At 46.9% G+C, this 18120-nt stretch overlaps 1 protein-coding gene across 2 annotated transcripts in view; it reads right to left on the bottom strand.

Moving 5' to 3' along the window:
• Positions 1–13: 13 nt before the first annotated feature.
• ptchd1 (patched domain containing 1) overlaps positions 14–18120 on the bottom strand; it is a 128580-nt gene continuing 110473 nt past the window's right edge. For both annotated transcript variants that reach the window (XM_038802793.1, XM_038802794.1), the window contains exon 3: positions 14–1721. In XM_038802793.1, the coding sequence (XP_038658721.1) occupies positions 70–1721 (1652 nt within the window). In that variant the 3' untranslated portion in view covers positions 14–69. The remainder of the gene's footprint in view (positions 1722–18120) is intronic.

Raw genomic sequence — 18120 nt, 5'->3', positions numbered from 1 at the left:
CCGACCCGCACTCTCACATGTTCACCCTCCCTTTGTCTCACTTCATATTGCCTGGCTGCATTGTGCCTATCAGACCGAGGTGATGTGGTCAACCACCCGCGTGCCGTCCAGGTCCACCATCTCCATGCACTCGATCTCGTTATGGTTGTCGGGGCTTTTCCTTTCTGCCCGCTTTTTGGAAGGTGGCACAAAGGTCAGGATCACAGGTAGAATGGCAAAGCAGTGGAGAAAGGTGAAAAGCGCGATTAGAAACAGACACCTGAACAGTGTGCAGATCAGGTTTGAAGGCACCGAACTAAGGGGAATTATACCGACCATGTAACAAAAGTTGCTCTGCAAAATGGCCACTCCATGCAGTTCCAAAGCATTTTTAACCCACTTCGTCCTTGTCAGGTCTTTGCCCAGGACAAAAGTAGATACGAATGGTGCACAATTGTCGATGGTGTAGTTTATCCCATAAATTAAGCAGAGGACAGAGATACAGTCCAGTTCCACATCCCACAGGGTCATGAAGCCTATAACTCCAAACTCCACTGAGGCCACAGTGAGAGTGAGCCAGACATTCAGCAGAGAGTTCACCACCAGTAAGCTGGAGAAGAAGAGAACAAACAGTGCACTGATACACGAGTTCTGCAAGGGGGCTCCCACCGATGAAGCATACCGGTCCATATAGATAAAGGAGGGGTTGAAAATCATAAACTTCACTTTGTAGGTCAGGGACAGTTTCCTTAGGGTCTCCAACAGATCATAAATCTCTTCTCTAGTGTTCTCTGCCGTCTTGGCAACCAGATACATGCGTGAGGCAACCACCTCCAGCTCATTGTTGGCCTTCCTCACAAGTATGATATCATCTGAGAATTGGGAATACTGGGGAGTCTTTAGGAAAGAATTCCGTAGAGTTTCTAGAAAGTAGTTTCTGGAAACTGGAGTGGTGACATTCAATTTTTTAAGGTAATTCAAATAGGTTTCAAACCAAGATATCCTGACAAAGCCCCCAGTGATTTCCAACAAATCCTCCTGGACACTGACATTCCAATACTCAATTGGTTCGTAAATATAAAATCCAATGACGGGACTATAGCTGCTGAAGTATCTCTGCTGCATAGTGCTGTATGAGACAGTTCGAGACTCAGTCGCCACCACATTACTGAGGTCCAAGCCTTCGCTGATCTGCAGGTAGCCCATTAAGGCAAAGGAGATATAAACGAGATAAAACAGAACTACAAAAGGCTTGACGTAAGTGTTTGTGATCCAATCGCAATAATACTGCTTGAGAAACCAGAGCAGGAATTGATTTTCATAGGGGCTCGTGTCGCTCGGTCCTGCTGCCTCTTCACTAAATTTGGACATCATGATAAACCTGTACCAGGCAGGTTTAGCTTGTAGATCATCTGGTTTAGGTACTTTCCTGCAAAAGAGACTGTGCTGGTAATTATTTTCCAAGTAACCAGTGAAGACCAGATTGGAGCCATAGAATGCCATCAGGTAGAGGTAGTTGAAAAGCACGGATATGCATGTGTTAACACAGAACTCCTTCACTGCTTCTATGTTGGTGAAAGGACTGGCACCAATGCCAAACGTCACCATGTACATGGCAGTGGTAAGTGTAATGGGCAGCATAGTATCAGCATACACATTGGCAATCCTCTCCTTCACATGCTGATCCTCCATGGTCTCCCTCCACGACGAGAGCATTTCAAACATGCCATAGAGTCCATGTCCTGAGAAAAGAAAGACAGAGAGGCTTTGATTAAAATCAGCAAACCAAAATACTGTAATGAAATGAAAAATGCTTATTGTCACGAGTAGGCTTCAATGAAGTTACTGTTAAAAGCCCCTAGTCGCCACATTCCGGCGCCTGTCCGGGGAGGCTGATACGGGAATCGAACCGTGCTGCTGGCCTGCTTTAAAAGCCAGCGATTTAGCCCAGTGAGCTAAATCAGCCCCTGGGCGAGGAAACTGCTTGTCACACAGTGAGATCTGAGGCAGGCCCTCGCTCACGATGCAAACCCTCATCACCAGACCCACCCAGCAGCAAATGAGGGCTCTTCACAGGCCCAGCTTCCTACCTCCTTAAACCGGATACACATCCCGTGTGCAGCTCTAGGCCTTGATTGTCGATCGTGCTTTGTGCAGGGATCGATTTCGACCTTTGTCTGCCGATTGCAAGATTGAGAGCTGCCTTCGCTCCCCCACCCCCTCCCAAAACAATTCTGAGGCCTTAAATTTGTCATTCAAGCAGCAGGATGTCAAATAGCTGGGTGGCCCAGATTATGTTTGTAATCTTCTGATAAATTCGGAGCCCGGGAGGTGCTAATCTAAGGTCCACAAAAATAATTTGACATTTAGCTCTCAGCTGAGCCTCCTCGCTTCCATCAGCTGTGCACTAATCAGTGACATTCAGGTTCCTATTAATACAGAGCAACACGGTGGCGTAGTGGTTAGCACTGCTGCATCATGGCGACGAGGGCCCGGGTTCGATCCTGGCCTCAGGTCACTGACCGTGTGGAGTTTGCACATTCTCCAAGTATCGGTGTGGGTCTCACCCCCACAATACAAAGCTGTGCAGGGTGGGTGGATTGGCCACGCTAGATTGCTCCTTAATTGGAAAAAAAATAATTGGGTACTCTAAATTTACTTTAAAAAAGGTTCCCATTAACACTGCCACACCCTGGTTTCCATGCTAAAAGGAACTTGATCTCCTGAATAGGCAAGTGTCGACTATAGGCCCCTTTCAAAATGGTGCCAGTATTCACCACTGCTGCCAGCTAAATGGAGTAAAAACTGACTCCATAACGTGCCAGCTCCAGAACAAATTAGTTATACTGTATTGTCCTGAAGAGCATAGTGGCAAGCCCAGGTGTTTTCTATTTTACTGTGGAATTCAACGCATAGCTTTTGTAACTCCCTTTATTCCATGGTTTCTAGTTGTCGCAAGTTTGTACGTTTAACTTTTCTTTGCGACAGCGACCTCCCTTCAGGCCTCTCCATTGCTCAGTACTGCAGGAATATTACCTAAACTTGCAGCCAAATAGCATTTTTTTAAAGTTCTCTCATGGAATGTGGGCGTCACTGGTTGGGCCAGCATTTATTGCCCATCTCTGAGGGCATTGCTGTAGATATGGAGTCACATGTAGGCCAGACGAGGTAAGGGTGACAGATTTCCTTCCCTAAAGGACATTATTGAACCAAGTGGGTTTTTACATCAACCGACAATGATTAGACTTTTAATTCCAGATTTTTATTGAATTCAAATTTCACTATCTGCATGACTCTGGTCTCTGGATTATTAGTCCAGCGATAATACCTCCTCGATGCTGCCTCCTCTCCTATTTGTACAGGAGGCTGTCACCATTTGGCGGGAGACAAGTTAGAGATGTTAGTCAAACCATAACCAATTGCCTGTATATTGACTGCGGCCCAGTGGGCATCACTCTTGTCCCTGAGTCAGAAGATTGTGGATTCTCACTCCAAGGACACAAGTACAAATCTAAGCTGATAGTCCAGTGTACTACTGAGGGACTGCTGTTCTGTCAGAGGCGCTGCCTTTCAGGTTAGACCATAGCCTTTAGTTCCTGAGGAAGACATAAAATTTCCTATTGTACTATCTGGAAGAAGAGAAAGGTAGTTCTCCCGAGTGTACTGGCTGATATCTATTCCTCAATCGACATCAAAATAAATTATTTTCTGGTTGTTTATCTCATTGCTGTTTGCAGGAGCTTGCTGTGTTCCAATTGGATTCTCTGTTTCCTACATTACAAGAGTCTAAAGTACTTTCTACTAACAATTACTATTTTCCACTAAAAGGATGCTGTTGCCAGTTCAAATAGATATTCTGCCTACCACACAATTGAGCGTGAATTTTAATGCTGGTATTACGATCCTTGGCCAGATTCTCGGATGTGGTTGGGTTGGGTGGCGTTTGTTTGAAGTCGATAAAGGTTGAGATTCAACACAACTGCTTTTGGAATAAAGCCACAAGATTCCAAGGGTATTGAACAAGTTCAGAAAGATAAAACAATTTACAATATGTATCTTATACTGCTAACATTCATAGTAATTATGAGGTACACGCGGATTAATTCAACGGGCAAACTGTGGTCTGATATACCTCACTACAGAGTAAATGACAGGTGCAGCCAAGGCAGAGTCCATGGATTGCTTAACAACGCACCCTGACTCAGTAAACACCAAGCCAAACACTCTTATTGAAACTCTGTCTCAGGATTTACCAGCTTTACTTTCAAATATTTCTCCTTGGAATTCGCTCCAAATGTCGCTCCCACTAGAACAACTTTAACAATGGCCCACAGCACATGAATTCAATCTCTGATTCCTAGATTCCTTCTCCCTGGGTTCATGACTACAGTCAACACTAACTTACAAGCACACTTTCAGATCTATGTCTCTACCAAGCAGAATATCACTGAATATCACTGCAAAGGGAAACCTTTGTCCCAACGGCCCTCTTTACTTAAAGTCTGCTCTCCCCAGCTCTTTCTTTAACTTACCTTACCTTAACTAGGACTTGCTTGATCTGCTCCTCTATATCTCGGACCCACAAAGCAGCATGGACGGAATCATCGCGCTCCTGAAAGAGTTTGGAGCCTTCTCGGGCTACAAACTCAACATGAGCAAAAGTGAGATCTTCCCAGTACACCCGCAAGGGGGGGGGGGGGGGCAGCGCTAAAGGGCCTGCCGTTCAAACAAGCCCGAAATAAATTCCGCTACCTGGGGATCCAAATAGCCCATGACTGGAAAGGGGTCCACAAATGGAACCTCAACAGCCTGACGGAGGAAGTTAAAAAGGACCTGCAAAGATGGAACACACTCCCGCTCTCCCTCGCGGGGAGAGTCCAGACGATCAAAATGAACGTACTGCCCAGGTTCCTTTTCCTGTTTAGATCCATTCCGATCTACATCCCCAAGGCCTTTTTCAAAGCGCTGGACAAACATATCATGGCGTTCGTATGGGGGGGTAAAAATGCTAGGATCCCAAAGAAGGTCATACAAAAAACAAAATCCAGGGGGGGGCTAGCCCTCCCGAATCTACAATTCTACCACTGGGCGGCAACAGCCGAGCGAGTAAGGGGATGGATCCAGGAGCCAGAAGCCGAGTGGGTGCGTGCGGAGGAGGCCTCCTGCATGGGAACCTCCCTCCGGGCCCTCGCCACGGCAGCACTCCCATCCCCACCCAAAAAACACTCCACCAGCCCAGTGGTGACAGCCACCCTCCAATCCTGGAACCAACTGCGGCAGCAATTTGGCCTGTACAAAATGTCGGACAAGGCTCCCATCTGCAACAACCATAGGTTCAAACCAGCACTGACCGACGCCACCTTCAAAAGGTGGAGGCAGGACGGGGGGACACTGACAGTCAGGGACCTATACACGGACGACAGGATCGCAACACTGGACGAACTGACAGAGAAATTTCAGCTAGCTGGGGGGAACGAGCTACGGTACCTGCAGCTCAAAAACTTCCTACGAAAGGAGACAAGGACGTACCCACAACCGCCACGACAGACACTATTGGAAGACCTACTGGACGCAAGTATCCTAGAGAAAGGGAACTGTAGTGACATGTATGACCGACTGGTAGACAGGGACGACACCGTACTGGACGCAACAAGAAGGAAATGGGAGGACGACCTGGGGATGGAGATAGGGTGGGGACTCTGGAGCGAAGCACTGCATAGGGTCAACTCCACCTCCACGTGCGCAAGGCTCAGCCTGACGCAACTAAAAGTGGTACATAGAGCCCACTTAACGAGAAACCGTATGAGTAGGTTCTTCCCGGAGGTGGAGGACAAATGTGAGCGGTGCCAGAGAGGCCCGGCCAACCACGCCCACATGTTCTGGTCTTGCTCCAGACTTGTGGAGTACTGGACAGCCTTCTTCGAGGCTATGTCCAAAGTGGTGGGGGTGAGGGTGGAGCCATGCCCGATAGTGGCGGTCTTCGGGGTTTCAGACCAGCCAGATCTATTCCTGGGGAGGAGGGCGGACGCCCTTGCCTTTGCCTCCCTGATTGCCCGCCGTAGAATCCTGTTTGGCTGGCGGTCAGCAGCACCACCCAGAGCTGCAGACTGGCTGTCCGACCTCTCGGAATCTCTCCAAATGGAGAAAATCAAATTCGCCATCCGAGGGTCAGACGACGGCTTCCACAGAACGTGGGAGCCATTCATGCAACTGTTCCGGGACCTGTTTGTGGCCAACGTACATGAGGAAGAATAGTCGGGTGGCCAAGAACCAGGGGAAAATGGGCGGGAATCGGGGGAAGGTAGCCGGGGGGAGGGGGGGGGGGGGGGGCTACGGGCTCGGTATGGGGGTTTGATGGCAAGCCAAGGCCCAAAACCAAACTATAAATAAATGCCTATAAACATGTGCCTCGGCCATATTGGGGAATGTAAAATATGTATGCTGGCTAAAGGGGGCGGCCACAATTATTGTTATGAAGATGCTTACCTGTAAATATTCATGTAAAAAAATTTTGTTTTCCTTTTTTTTTTTCTCTCTCTCTCTCTAATAACTTGTAATTTGTCATATATAAAATATGAAAACTCAATAAAAAAACATTTATAACAAAAACTAGGACTTGCTTCTGACCCTGTTGTTTTTGTGATGCTACTTGGATGGCAGACTCCCTGAAACTGATTGTCTCCAGAAGAGCTATTTACTGACCCTTTAACTGATCTGGGGAACTATCAAAACACTCCAAAAGCGGGTGTAATAACTTAGGCTAGGCTTTTGAGATTGGCCAATTAGAATACGAGTTCGCTGATTAGTGGCCCAATCAGGGAACTCCTTCCTGTGTGTATAACAGGGAGTGTCAGATCCTCCGCACTCCCGGTGTGGACAGCAGACTGAATGGCCATGGATGTTCAGCTGTTAGGTTTGTAAATAAAAGGAAATCTGGTGACGGGACTTCTGCCTCCGTGGACTTATTACAGTGGCGACGAGGAAAATGGAACGACCCGAATAAACCTGCTCCTTAGCAGCTGGCGCATATTGCGGGTAAGCCACTGACAGGCAAAATGCCTTTATTAGGAAAGTTGGATTCTTTGGACCCTGCAGTGGAAGGCTGGGCCCAATATGTAGAGGGGATGAAGTACTTCTTTAGAGCAAACGATATAATTCCGGATTAAAAGCAACAGGTCATTCTGCTGACCGCGTGTGGGCCAGCAGCCTTTGCCAATATGCGCAGACTCACTTTTCCGAAGGCACCGGACACAAAATAATTCCAAGAATTGACGGACTTAGTAAAAGAGTACTATGACCCTAAGTCACCTCTGTTCAGCTGTTGGGTTTGTAAATAAAAGGAATTCTGGTGTCGGGGCTTCTGTCTCCGTGGATTTATTACAGTAGCACTTGCTGAACAATCCTGAGTTGGCTGATAACTGCACTAACTACCGATTTTAAGATCAGTTTAGCTCATAACGTGGCTGATTTATTCTTGCTAGAAGCGACATACATTCATACACAGATACAAAAGGAATATGCCTCAAACATCAATAAGACAGAGGCCTCAACCAACAGGGCGCAGGTCTCAAACACCAACAGGTCACAGGCCTCAAAAACTAACAAGTCATAGGCCTCAAACTCCTGCAGGCCATGTGCCTCAAACATCTACAAGTCATAGGCTTCATACAAGTCACAGGCCTCAAATGCCTATTGGTCACAGGCCTCAAACGCTGACAAATCACAGGCCTCAAACGCCTACAAGTCACAGGCTTCAAACACCTGGTCACAGGCCTTATACCCCTAAAGGTTGCAGGTCTCAAAAACCTATGGATCACTGAGCTGAAACTGAGATACAGGGAGTGGAACTTTCTTTGAAATTGCAGGGGGACAGATACTGAGGATGAAAATTAATAGAATCATAGAATCCCGACAGTGCAGAAGGAGGCCATTCAGCCCATCAAGTCTTGAACACTAAGGGGCAATTTATCGTGGCCAATCCACCTAACCTGCGCGTCTTTGGACTGTGGAAGGAAACTGGAGCACCCGGAGGAAACCCACGCAGACACGGGTAGGAAGTGCTAACTCCGCACAGTCACCCAAGGCCGGAATTGAACTTGGGTCCCTGACGCGTGTGGTAGAAGTGTGAACCAATGTGCCACCCTGCTGCCCGGCATATGGTATAAATGCTGGGGCAAGTGTGTTAAAGCTCTATCAGAGGGTTGGTTCAGATTCGATGGGCTGAATGGCCTCCTTCTGCACTATAGGGAGTCCCTGATTCTACAAGTCTACGATTGGGGCAGAACGGTAGCACAGTGGTTAGAACAGCTACATCACAGCTCCAGGGTCCCAGGTTCGATTCCCGGCTGTGGATCACTGTCTGTGTGAGTCTGCATGTTCTCCCCGTGTCTGCGTGGGTTTCCTCCGGGTGCTCCGGTTTCCTCCCACAGTCCAAAGATGTGCAGGTTAGGTGTATTGGCCATGATAAATTGCCCTTCGGGTCCAAAAGGAATCAGTGTGGTTACTGGGTTACTGGGATAGGGTGGCGGTGTGGGCTTAAGTAGGGTGCTCTTTCCAAGGGCCGCTGCAGACTCAATGGGCCGAAGGGCCTCCTTCTGGACTGTAAATTCTATGATTCTATATTATGGTCTATCAGCCCCAAGGAGTCCCGCATAACTAGATTGCCAATGATTCCGTTCTCATTACACAGTACCCAATCTAGGATGGCCTGTTCTCTAGTTGGTTCCTCAATGTATTGGTCCAGAAAACCATCCTGTATACATTCCAGGAATTCCTCCTCTGCGATATTGTGACTAATTCGATTTGCTCAATCTATATGCAGATTAAAATCACCCAGAATTACAAATGTTCCTTTATTGCTATGTCGCTAATTTCGTGTTTATTGCCATACCCGACATTACAACTACAGTTTGGGGGTCTATATAGGATGCCCACTAACGTTTTTTGCCCCTTGGTGTTTCTCAGCTCTACCCATAAAGATTCTCCATTGTCGGAGCTAATATCCTTCCTCACTATTGTGTTAATTTCCTCTTTCACCAGCACTGCCACTCCACTGCCTTTTCTTTTGTGTCTGTCCTTCCTAAATACGGAAAACCATGGATGTTCAGTTTCCTTCCACGGTCACCCTGCAGTCATGTCTTCGTAATCCCGACATTATCATAGCCATTGACATCCAAGGTGGCACGCTGGTGCAGTGGTTATCACTGCTGCCCCACACCCCGAGGGCCCGGGTTCAATCCCAGCCCAGGGTCACTATCTGTGTGGAGTTTTCACATTCTCCCCGTGTCTGCGTGGGTTTCACCCCCACAACCCAAAGTTGGTGCAGGTTGGTGGATTGGCCACGGTAAATTGCCTCTTAATTCAAAAAAAATTAATTGGATACTCTAAATTTAAAAAAAAACCATTTACATCTATTTGCGCGATCAGTTCATCCACTTTATTACGAATGCTCCGCGTGCTAAGGCACAAAGCCTTTAAGCTTGTCTTTTTAACATTTGTCCTGCTCCCAAGATTTTTCACTGTGGCCCTGTTTAAATCTGGCCCTTGGTTTCTCTGCCTATCACTTTTCTTATTCCCTTTTCAGTCTTTTGTTTATGTCCACGTTTCCTCCCCTGACTCCTTGCACAGGTTTCCATCTCCTGACCTTTTAGTTTAAACTCTCCTCAGCCACTCTAGCAAGTACTGCCCCACGACATCAGTCCTGGCTAAAATCAAACCCTTACAAATAAACGCAAACCTCTATAAATAAACTCAACCCCCTTCAGATAAACCTAAACCCCTATAGGTAACGCATCCCCGTCAGCAGGTTTGCTGGTGGCGTGGGATGGTTTCAATGAGAAATCCCATTTGTCGAGAAGAGGGAATCCCGTCGCCAACGAACGGCGGGCCACCGAGAAACAAGGAGAATCCAGATCCCTATAAACTCAATCCCCTAGAGATAAGCTCAAACCACTACAGATAAATTCACATAGAATCATAGAATCACGAAAATGCAAAAGGAGGCAGTTTGGCCCCTTGAATCTTCACCGACCATCTGAAAGAGAACCCTGCCTTGTCCCATTTCCCCTCCCTATCCCCGTAACCCCGCCTAACCTACTCCTGTGGACACCAAGGGACATTTTAGCATGACGCATCCACCTAACCTGCACATATTTGGACTCACGTGCCTACAGATAAATTGAAACATAGAACATAGAACAATAAGAACATAGAACAATAAGCGCAGAAGGAGGCCATTCGGCCCATTGAGTCTGCACTGACCCATTTAAGCCCTGACTTCCACCCCATCCCCATAACCCAATAACTCCTCCTAACCCCTTTTGGTCACTAAGGGCAATTTATGATGGCCAATCCAACTAACCTGCACGCCTTTGGACTGTGGGAGGAAACCGGAGCACCCGGAGGAAGCCCACGCAGACACATGGGAGAACGTGCAGACTCCGCACAGACAGTGACCCAGCAGGGAAGCGAACCTGGGACCCTGCTGCTATGAAGCCACAGTGCTACCCACTTGTGCTACCATGCTGCCCACTTGTGCTACCGTGCTGCCCACTTGTGCTACCGTGCTACCCTATAGAAACACCTATAGATAAACTCAAATACCTAAGGATAAACTCAAAACCCTACAGGTAAACTCAAAACCCGACAGGTGAATTCAAAACCCTTCAGATGAATTCAAACACATATAGATAAACTCAAATCTCTATAGATAAATTCAAACCATATTGATTAACTCAAACCCCTATACATCAACTCAAATGCTATAGATAACTCAATCGCATATAAATAAACTAAAACCCCTATAAACTCAAACCAATACAGATAAATTCACATCCCTATAGATAAATTCAAACACCTACAGATAATTTCAAATACCTATAGTCAATCCTTGGGTCTGCTCCACCATTCAATATGATCATGGCTGATCCTCTATCTCCTTTTTAAGAAAATATTTTATTGAGGTATTTATAATTCTAACAATTTGCAACATCAAAATGTCAACAAAAACAAAAGCACAGCAATATAACCAACAAACCCCCCGAGCACAAACCCCAGCCAACATGGCTGACAAAAACTGTGCCACATTCCCCAGCTGATCTTTTATCTCAACACCATCCTCCTGCGCTCTCCCCATACCACTTAATGTCTTCAGTGTCTAGAAATCAATCTATTTCCTTCTTTACTATATTCAGTGACTTGGCCTCCAAAGCCTTCTGTGGTAGAGAATTCCACAGGTTCACCACCCTCTGAGTGAAGAGGTTTCTCCTTATCTCAGTCCTAAATGGCCTACCTGCATCCTGAGACTGTGACCCCTCATTCTAGATCTCCCAGTCAGAGTGAACAACATTCCTTCTCCAGTCTGTCCAGCACTGTCATAATTTTATACGTTTCAATTAGATGCTCCCTCAACCTTCTAAATTCCAGTGAATGCAGGCCCAGTCCACCCTATCTCTCCTCCTACGACAATCCTGTCATCCCAGGAATTAGTCTGACTCAACCTCTATCAGGTAAACTCAAATCCCGACAGGAAAACTTACACCTCCACAGATAAATTCTAACTACTACAGATAAACTCAAACACCCATAGATTATCTTAAACTCCTGCACAAAAACTCAAATTCCCATAGATAAACTCATACCCCATAGGTAAACACAAACCACTATATATAAACTCAAACTCCTACAGGTAAACTCACACCCCTGTAGAGAAACTCAATCCCTTCCAGATAAACACCAACCACTATGGATAAACTCAAACCCTACAGTTAAACTCACATCCCTAAACTGAAACCCACACACCTTCAGATAAACTCAGACCCCCATAATAAACTCTAAACTAACCTTTACAGATAGACTCACATCCCGATAGATAAACGCAAACCCCTTTAGATATAGTCAAACCTCTACAGACAAACTCAAACACCTGTAGATAAACTCACATCCCTACTGAAAAACTCAAACACCTACAGATAAACTGAAACCCCTATAGGTAAACTCACATCCCTTTTGATAAATTCAAATTTTTATAGATAAACTCAAATTCCTATAGATAACCCACATTACTATAGATAAATGTATTATCATAGATTATCATAGAATTCATAGAATTTACAGTGCAGAAGGAGGCCGTTCGGCCCATCGAGTCTGCACCGGCTCTTAGAAAGAGCACCCTACCCAAGGTCAACACCTCCACCCTATCTCATAACCCAGTAACCCCACCCAACACTAAGGGCAATTTTGGACACTAAGGGCAATTTCTCATGGCCAATCCGCCTAACCTGCACATAGAACATAGAACAGTACAGCACAGAACAGGCCCTTCGGCCCTCGATGTTGTGCCGAGCAATGATCACCCTACTTAAACCCACGTAACCCAACAATCCCCCCATTAACCTTACACTACGGGCAATTTAGCATGGCCAATCCACCTAACCCGCACATCTTTGGACTGTGGGAGGAAACCGGAGCACCCGGAGGAAACCCACGCACACACGGGGAGGACGTGCAGACTCCACACAGACAGTGACCCAGCCGGGAATCGAACCTGGGACCCTGGAGCTGTGAAGCATTGATGCTAACCACCATGCTACCGTGAGGCCCTATAGATAAACTCAAACCCGTACAGGTAAACTCACTTCCCTATAGAGAAACTCAAACCCTTACAGATAAAGACCAACTCTTTTAGATAAACTCAAATCCACATAGATAAACTCAAACCCTTGCAAATAAACCCAAAACCCGATAGATAAATGCAAATCACTACAGATAAACTCAAACACTTATAGATAAACTCACATTCCTACAGATAAATTTAAATCCCTGTAGAGAACCACAAATCCTATAAACTCAAACCCCTATAGAATAACACAAAACCTATGGAGAAACACAATCATGTACATAAAGCTGCGTACTTAGCCCCTTACTATACTCCTTATACAAAAATGACTGTGGCAAAATTCGGCTCCAACTCCATCTACAAGTTTGCTGATGACACCGCAGAGGGTCGGGTCTCAATCAACAATGAGTCGGAGTACAGGAGGAAGATTGAGAACCTAGTGGTGTGGTGTAACAACAATCTCTCCCTCAATATCAGCAATACTAAAGAGCTGATCATTGACTTCAGGGGTGAGGAGTCGTACACGTCCTGTCTGCATGAATGGGGCTGAGGAGATGGTTGACAGCTTCAAATTCCTGGGTGTGCACATCACCAACAATCTGTCATGGTCCACCTACGTCAACGCTATAACCAAGAAAGTGCAACAGCACCTATACTTCCTCAGGAAACTAAGGGAATTCGGCATGCCCACATTGACTCTTTTTGCAGATGTACCACAGAAAGTATCCTATCTGGCTACATCACCTAGGAAGGGTGCTGTCACAATGTTGGGGGTTTACTACAGACCTCCTAACAGCCAGCGGGAGATAGAGGAACAGATATATAGACAGATCTTGGAAAGATGCATAAACAATAGGGTTGTTGTGGTGGCTGATTTTAATTTTCCCTATATTGACTGGGACACATTTACTGCTAGAGGCATGGATGGAGCAGAATTTGTAAGGAGCATTCAGGAGAGTTTCTTGAAACAATATGTAAATAGACCAACTCGAGGGGGCCATATTAGCCCTGGTGCTGGGGAATGAGTCCAGCCAGGTGATCAAAGTTTCAGTCGGAAATCACTTCGAGAACAGTGATCATTATTCTGTAAGTTTTAAGCTGCTTATGGAAAAGGACAAGAGTGGTCTCCAGGTGAAGGTGTTAGACTGGAGGGAGGCTAATTACAACAGCATTAGGCAGAATCTGGAGAGTGCTGACTGGGTGAGGCTGTTTTTGGGAAAATCAACAATCGGCATGTAGGAGGCTTTCAAATGTCAGTTGATTTTACGTTTCAGTTACGTGGATAATTGGAGCACATTCTGGGGAAGGTGGGACCTGGAAAGACAGGATGGTTTGCACCTGAACCAGAGGGGCACCAATATCCTGGGAGGGGAATTTGCTACGGCTCTTCGGGAGGGTTTAAACTAATTTGTCAGGGGGCTGGGAAAACGAGCTGTAGTCCAGAAGCCAGTGTTTGAGGTACTGAGGAGGGTATCAAGGTCGCAGGAGTGTACCGGCAAACAGGAAGGTGGGTTGAAGTGTATCTACTTCAATGCAAGGAGCATCCGGAATAAGGTAGGTGAACTTGGAGTGTGGATTGGTACTTGGGACTACGATGTTGTGGACATTACGGAGACATGTTTAGAACAGGGACAGGAATGGTTGTTGGAAGTTCCGGGGTATAGATGTTTCAGTAAGAGTAGGGAAGGTGGTAAAAGAGGTGGAGGAGTGGCGTTGTTAATCAAGGATAGTTTAACGGCTGCAGAAAGGCAGTTCGAAGGGGATCTGCCTACTGAGGTAATATGGGACAAAGTTAGAAATAGGACAGTAGCGGTCACATTGTTAGGAGTTTTCTATAGGCCCTCAAATGGTAATAGAGATGTGGAGGAAGAAATTGCAAAACAGATTATGGATAGGTGTGGAGGTCTCAGGGTAGTTGTCATGGGTGACTTTAACTTTCCAAATATTGATTGGAACCTCTGTAGGTCGAACAGTTTGGATGGGGCAGTTTTTGTACAGTGTGTGCAGGAGGGTTTCCTGACACAATATGAGATGGGGCCACATTGCATTTGGTATTGGGTAATGAACCCGGCCAAGTGTTAGATTTGTTTGTGAGAGAGCACTTTGGAGATAGTGGCCGGGATTCTCCTCTACCTGGCGGGGCAGGGGGGTCCCGGCGTAGCGGAGTGGCGCCAACCACTCCGGCGTCTTGCCTCCCCAAACTTGCGGAATTCTCCGCACCTTTAGGGGCTAGGCCCGGTGCCGGAATGGCTCCCGCTCCGCCGAATGGCGCCAACGGCCTTTGGTGCCACGCCACCCAGCGTCGGGGCAGGCCGAAAGGCCTTCGCCAGCCAGCGTGAGTCCACACATGCGCCGGAGCGTCAACGGCCGCTGACTTCACCACCAGCACATGCGTGGTGGAGCGGGTCTCTTCCGCCTCCGCCATGGTGGAGGCCATGGAGGCGGCAGAAGAAAAAGAGTGCCCCCACGGCATAGGCCCGCCGGCCAATCAGTGGGCCTCGATCGCGGGCCAGGCCACTGTGGGGGCACCCCCCGGGGTCCGACCGCCCCGTGCCCCCCCCCCCCCCCACAGAGGTGGTTTAAACCACGTTGGTGGGAGAGGCCTGACAGCGGCGGGACTTCAGCCCATTGTGGGCCGGAGAATCGCCCCGGGGGGCCCGCCGAACGCAATTCCCGCCCCCCTCCGATTCCCGGGTGGCGGAGAATTCCGGCCACGGAGGGGGCGGGATTTACGCCGGTCCCGGGCGATTCCCCGACCCTGCGGGGGGTCGGAGAATTCCGCCCAGTGACTACAATTTGGTGTCTTTCACTATTGCAATGGAGAGGGATAGGGCCATAGGGCAGGGCAAGGTTTATAATTGGGGGAGGGGTAATTATGATGCGATTAGGCAAGAATTAGGGAGCATAAAATGGGAATAGAAACTGTCAGGGAAAGGCACAAATAAAAAGTGGAGCTTGTTCAAGGAACAAATACTGCGTGTCCTTGATAGGTATGTCCCGGTCAGGCAGGGAGGAAATGGCCGTGTGAAGGAACCATGGTTCACAAAAGAGGTTGAATGTCTTGTCAAGAGGAAAAATAAAGCGTATGTAAGGATGAGAAAACAAGGCTCAGTTGGGTCGCTTGAGAACTACAAGGTAGCAAGGAATGAGCTAAAAAATAAGGGCTTAGGAGAGCCAGGAGGGGGCATGAGAAGTCCTTGGCGGGTCGGATCAAGAACAACCCCAAGGCTTTTTACTCTTATGTGAGAAATAAAAGAATGACCAGGGTGAGGTTAGGGCCGGTCGAGGACAGTAGTGGGAACTTGTGCATGGAGTCCGAAGAAATAGGAGAGGCGTTGAATGAATACTTTTCTTCAGTGTTCACCAAAGAGAGGGGCCATGTTTTTGAGGATGAGAGTGTGATACAGGTGGATAGGCTGGAGGAGGTTGATGTTCTGAGGAAGGATGTATTAGCAATTTTGAAAAACCATAGGGTCGACAAGTCCCCTGGGCCAGATGAGATATATCAAGGATTCTTTGGGAGGCAAGGGATGAGATTGCAGAGCCTTTGGCTTTGATCTATGGGTCCTCACTGTCCACGGGGATAGTGCCAGAGGACTGGAGAGTGGCAAATGTTGTTCCTCTGTTCAAGAAAGGGAATAGGAATGACCCTGGTAATTATAGGCTGGTTAGTCTTACTTCAGTGGTCAGCAAGTTAATGGAAAAGGTCCTGAAGGATAGGATTAATGACCATTTGGAAAGATGCAGCTTTCCAAAGCCTCACAAATTTGATTGAATTCTTTGAGGAGGTAACGAAGTGTGTAGATGAACGTAGAACGTATACATGGATTTTAGTAAGGCGTTTGATAAGGTTCCCCATGGTCGGCTCATGAAGAAAGTTCGGAGTTGTGAGATAGAGGGAAATTTGGCCAATTGGATAAGTAACTGGCTATCACATAGAAGACAGAGGGTGGTGGTGGATGGAACATTTCCAGACTGGAGACCAGTTACCAGCGATGTACCCAGGGATCAGTGCTGGGTCCTCTGCTATTTGTGATTTTTATCAATGACTTGGAGGAGGGGGCTGAAGGGGGGGTCAGTAAATTTGCTGATGACACCAAGATTGGTGGAGTAGTGGATGAGGTGGAGGGCTGTTGTAGGTTGCAAAGAGACATTGATAGGATGCAGAACTGGGCCGAAAAATGGCAGATGGAGTTTAACCCTGATAAGTGCAAGGTGATTCATTTTGGTAGAAAAAATTTGAATGCAGATTACAGGGTCGACGGCAGGGTTCTGAGGAATGTGGAGGAACAGAGAGATCTTGGGATTCATGCCCACAGATCTCTGAAGGTTGCCACTCAAGTGGATAGAGCCGTGAAGAAGGCCTATAGTATATTAGCGTTTATTAACAGGGGGCTTGAGTTTAAGAGCCACGGGGTTATGCTGCAGCTGTACATGACCCTGGTGAGACCACATTTGGAGTATTGTGTGCAGTTCTGGTCACCTCACTATAGGAAGGATGAGGAAGCATTGGAAAGGGTGCAAAGGAAATTTACCAGGATGCTTCCTGGTTTGCAGGATAGGTCTTATGAGGAAAGGTTGAGGGAGCTAGGGCTTTTCTCTTTGGAGCAGGGGAGGATGAGAGGCGACTTAATAGAGGTTTATAAGATGGTGAGAGGGATAGATAGAGTGGACGTTCAGAGACTATTTCCTCGAGTGGATGTAGCTGTTGCAAGGGGGCATAACTATAAGGTTCAGGGCGGGAGCAATAGGAGGGATATCCGAGGTAGGTTCTTTACTCAGAGAGTGGTTAGGGTGTGGATTGGACTGCATGCTGTGATAGTGGAGTCGGACACTTGGAAACTTTCAAGCGGTTATTGGATAGGCACATGGAGCACACCAGAATGACAGGGAGTGGGATAGCTTGATCTTGGTTTTGGACAAAGCTCGGCACAACATCGAGGGCCGAAGGGCCTGTTCTGTGTTGTACTGTTCTATGTTTTATGATTAGCATTCAGGAATGGCATGTACCTTTGAGGATGAAGGATAAGGGTGGCAAGTATAGGGAACCCTAGATAATGAGGGATATTATTTATCTTGTCAAAAAGAAAAGGAAGCATTTATAAGGTCTAAAAGGCTTAGGATAGATGAAGCCCTTGAAGAATATAAAGCAAGGGGGGAGGAACTTAAGGTTGGAGTTAGAAAGGCTAAAAGGGGTCATGAAATGTGTTTGGCAAGCAGGATGAAGGAAAATCCTAAAGCATTTTATACATATGTAAAGAGCAAGAGGGTAGCCAGAGAAAGGATTGGTCCATTCAAGAATATTAGAGGGAATCTATGTTTGGAACCAGAGGAAATGGGCGAGATACAAAATTAATACTTTGCCTCGGTATTCACCAAAGAGAAGAAATGGTGGATGAGGAGTATAGGAAAGAGTGTGTAGATATTCTGAGTCATGTTGATATTAATAAAGAGGTGTTGGGCATCTTAAAAAGCATTAAAGTAGGTACGCCCCCAGGTCCTGATGGGATCTACCCCAGAATACG

This window comes from Scyliorhinus canicula, chromosome 7 (genome assembly GCF_902713615.1).
Source record: "Scyliorhinus canicula chromosome 7, sScyCan1.1, whole genome shotgun sequence".
Lineage (NCBI taxonomy): Eukaryota > Metazoa > Chordata > Chondrichthyes > Carcharhiniformes > Scyliorhinidae > Scyliorhinus > Scyliorhinus canicula.
The sequence above is the reverse complement of the archived record's forward strand: the minus strand, read 5'-3'. Positions and strand labels throughout refer to the sequence as shown.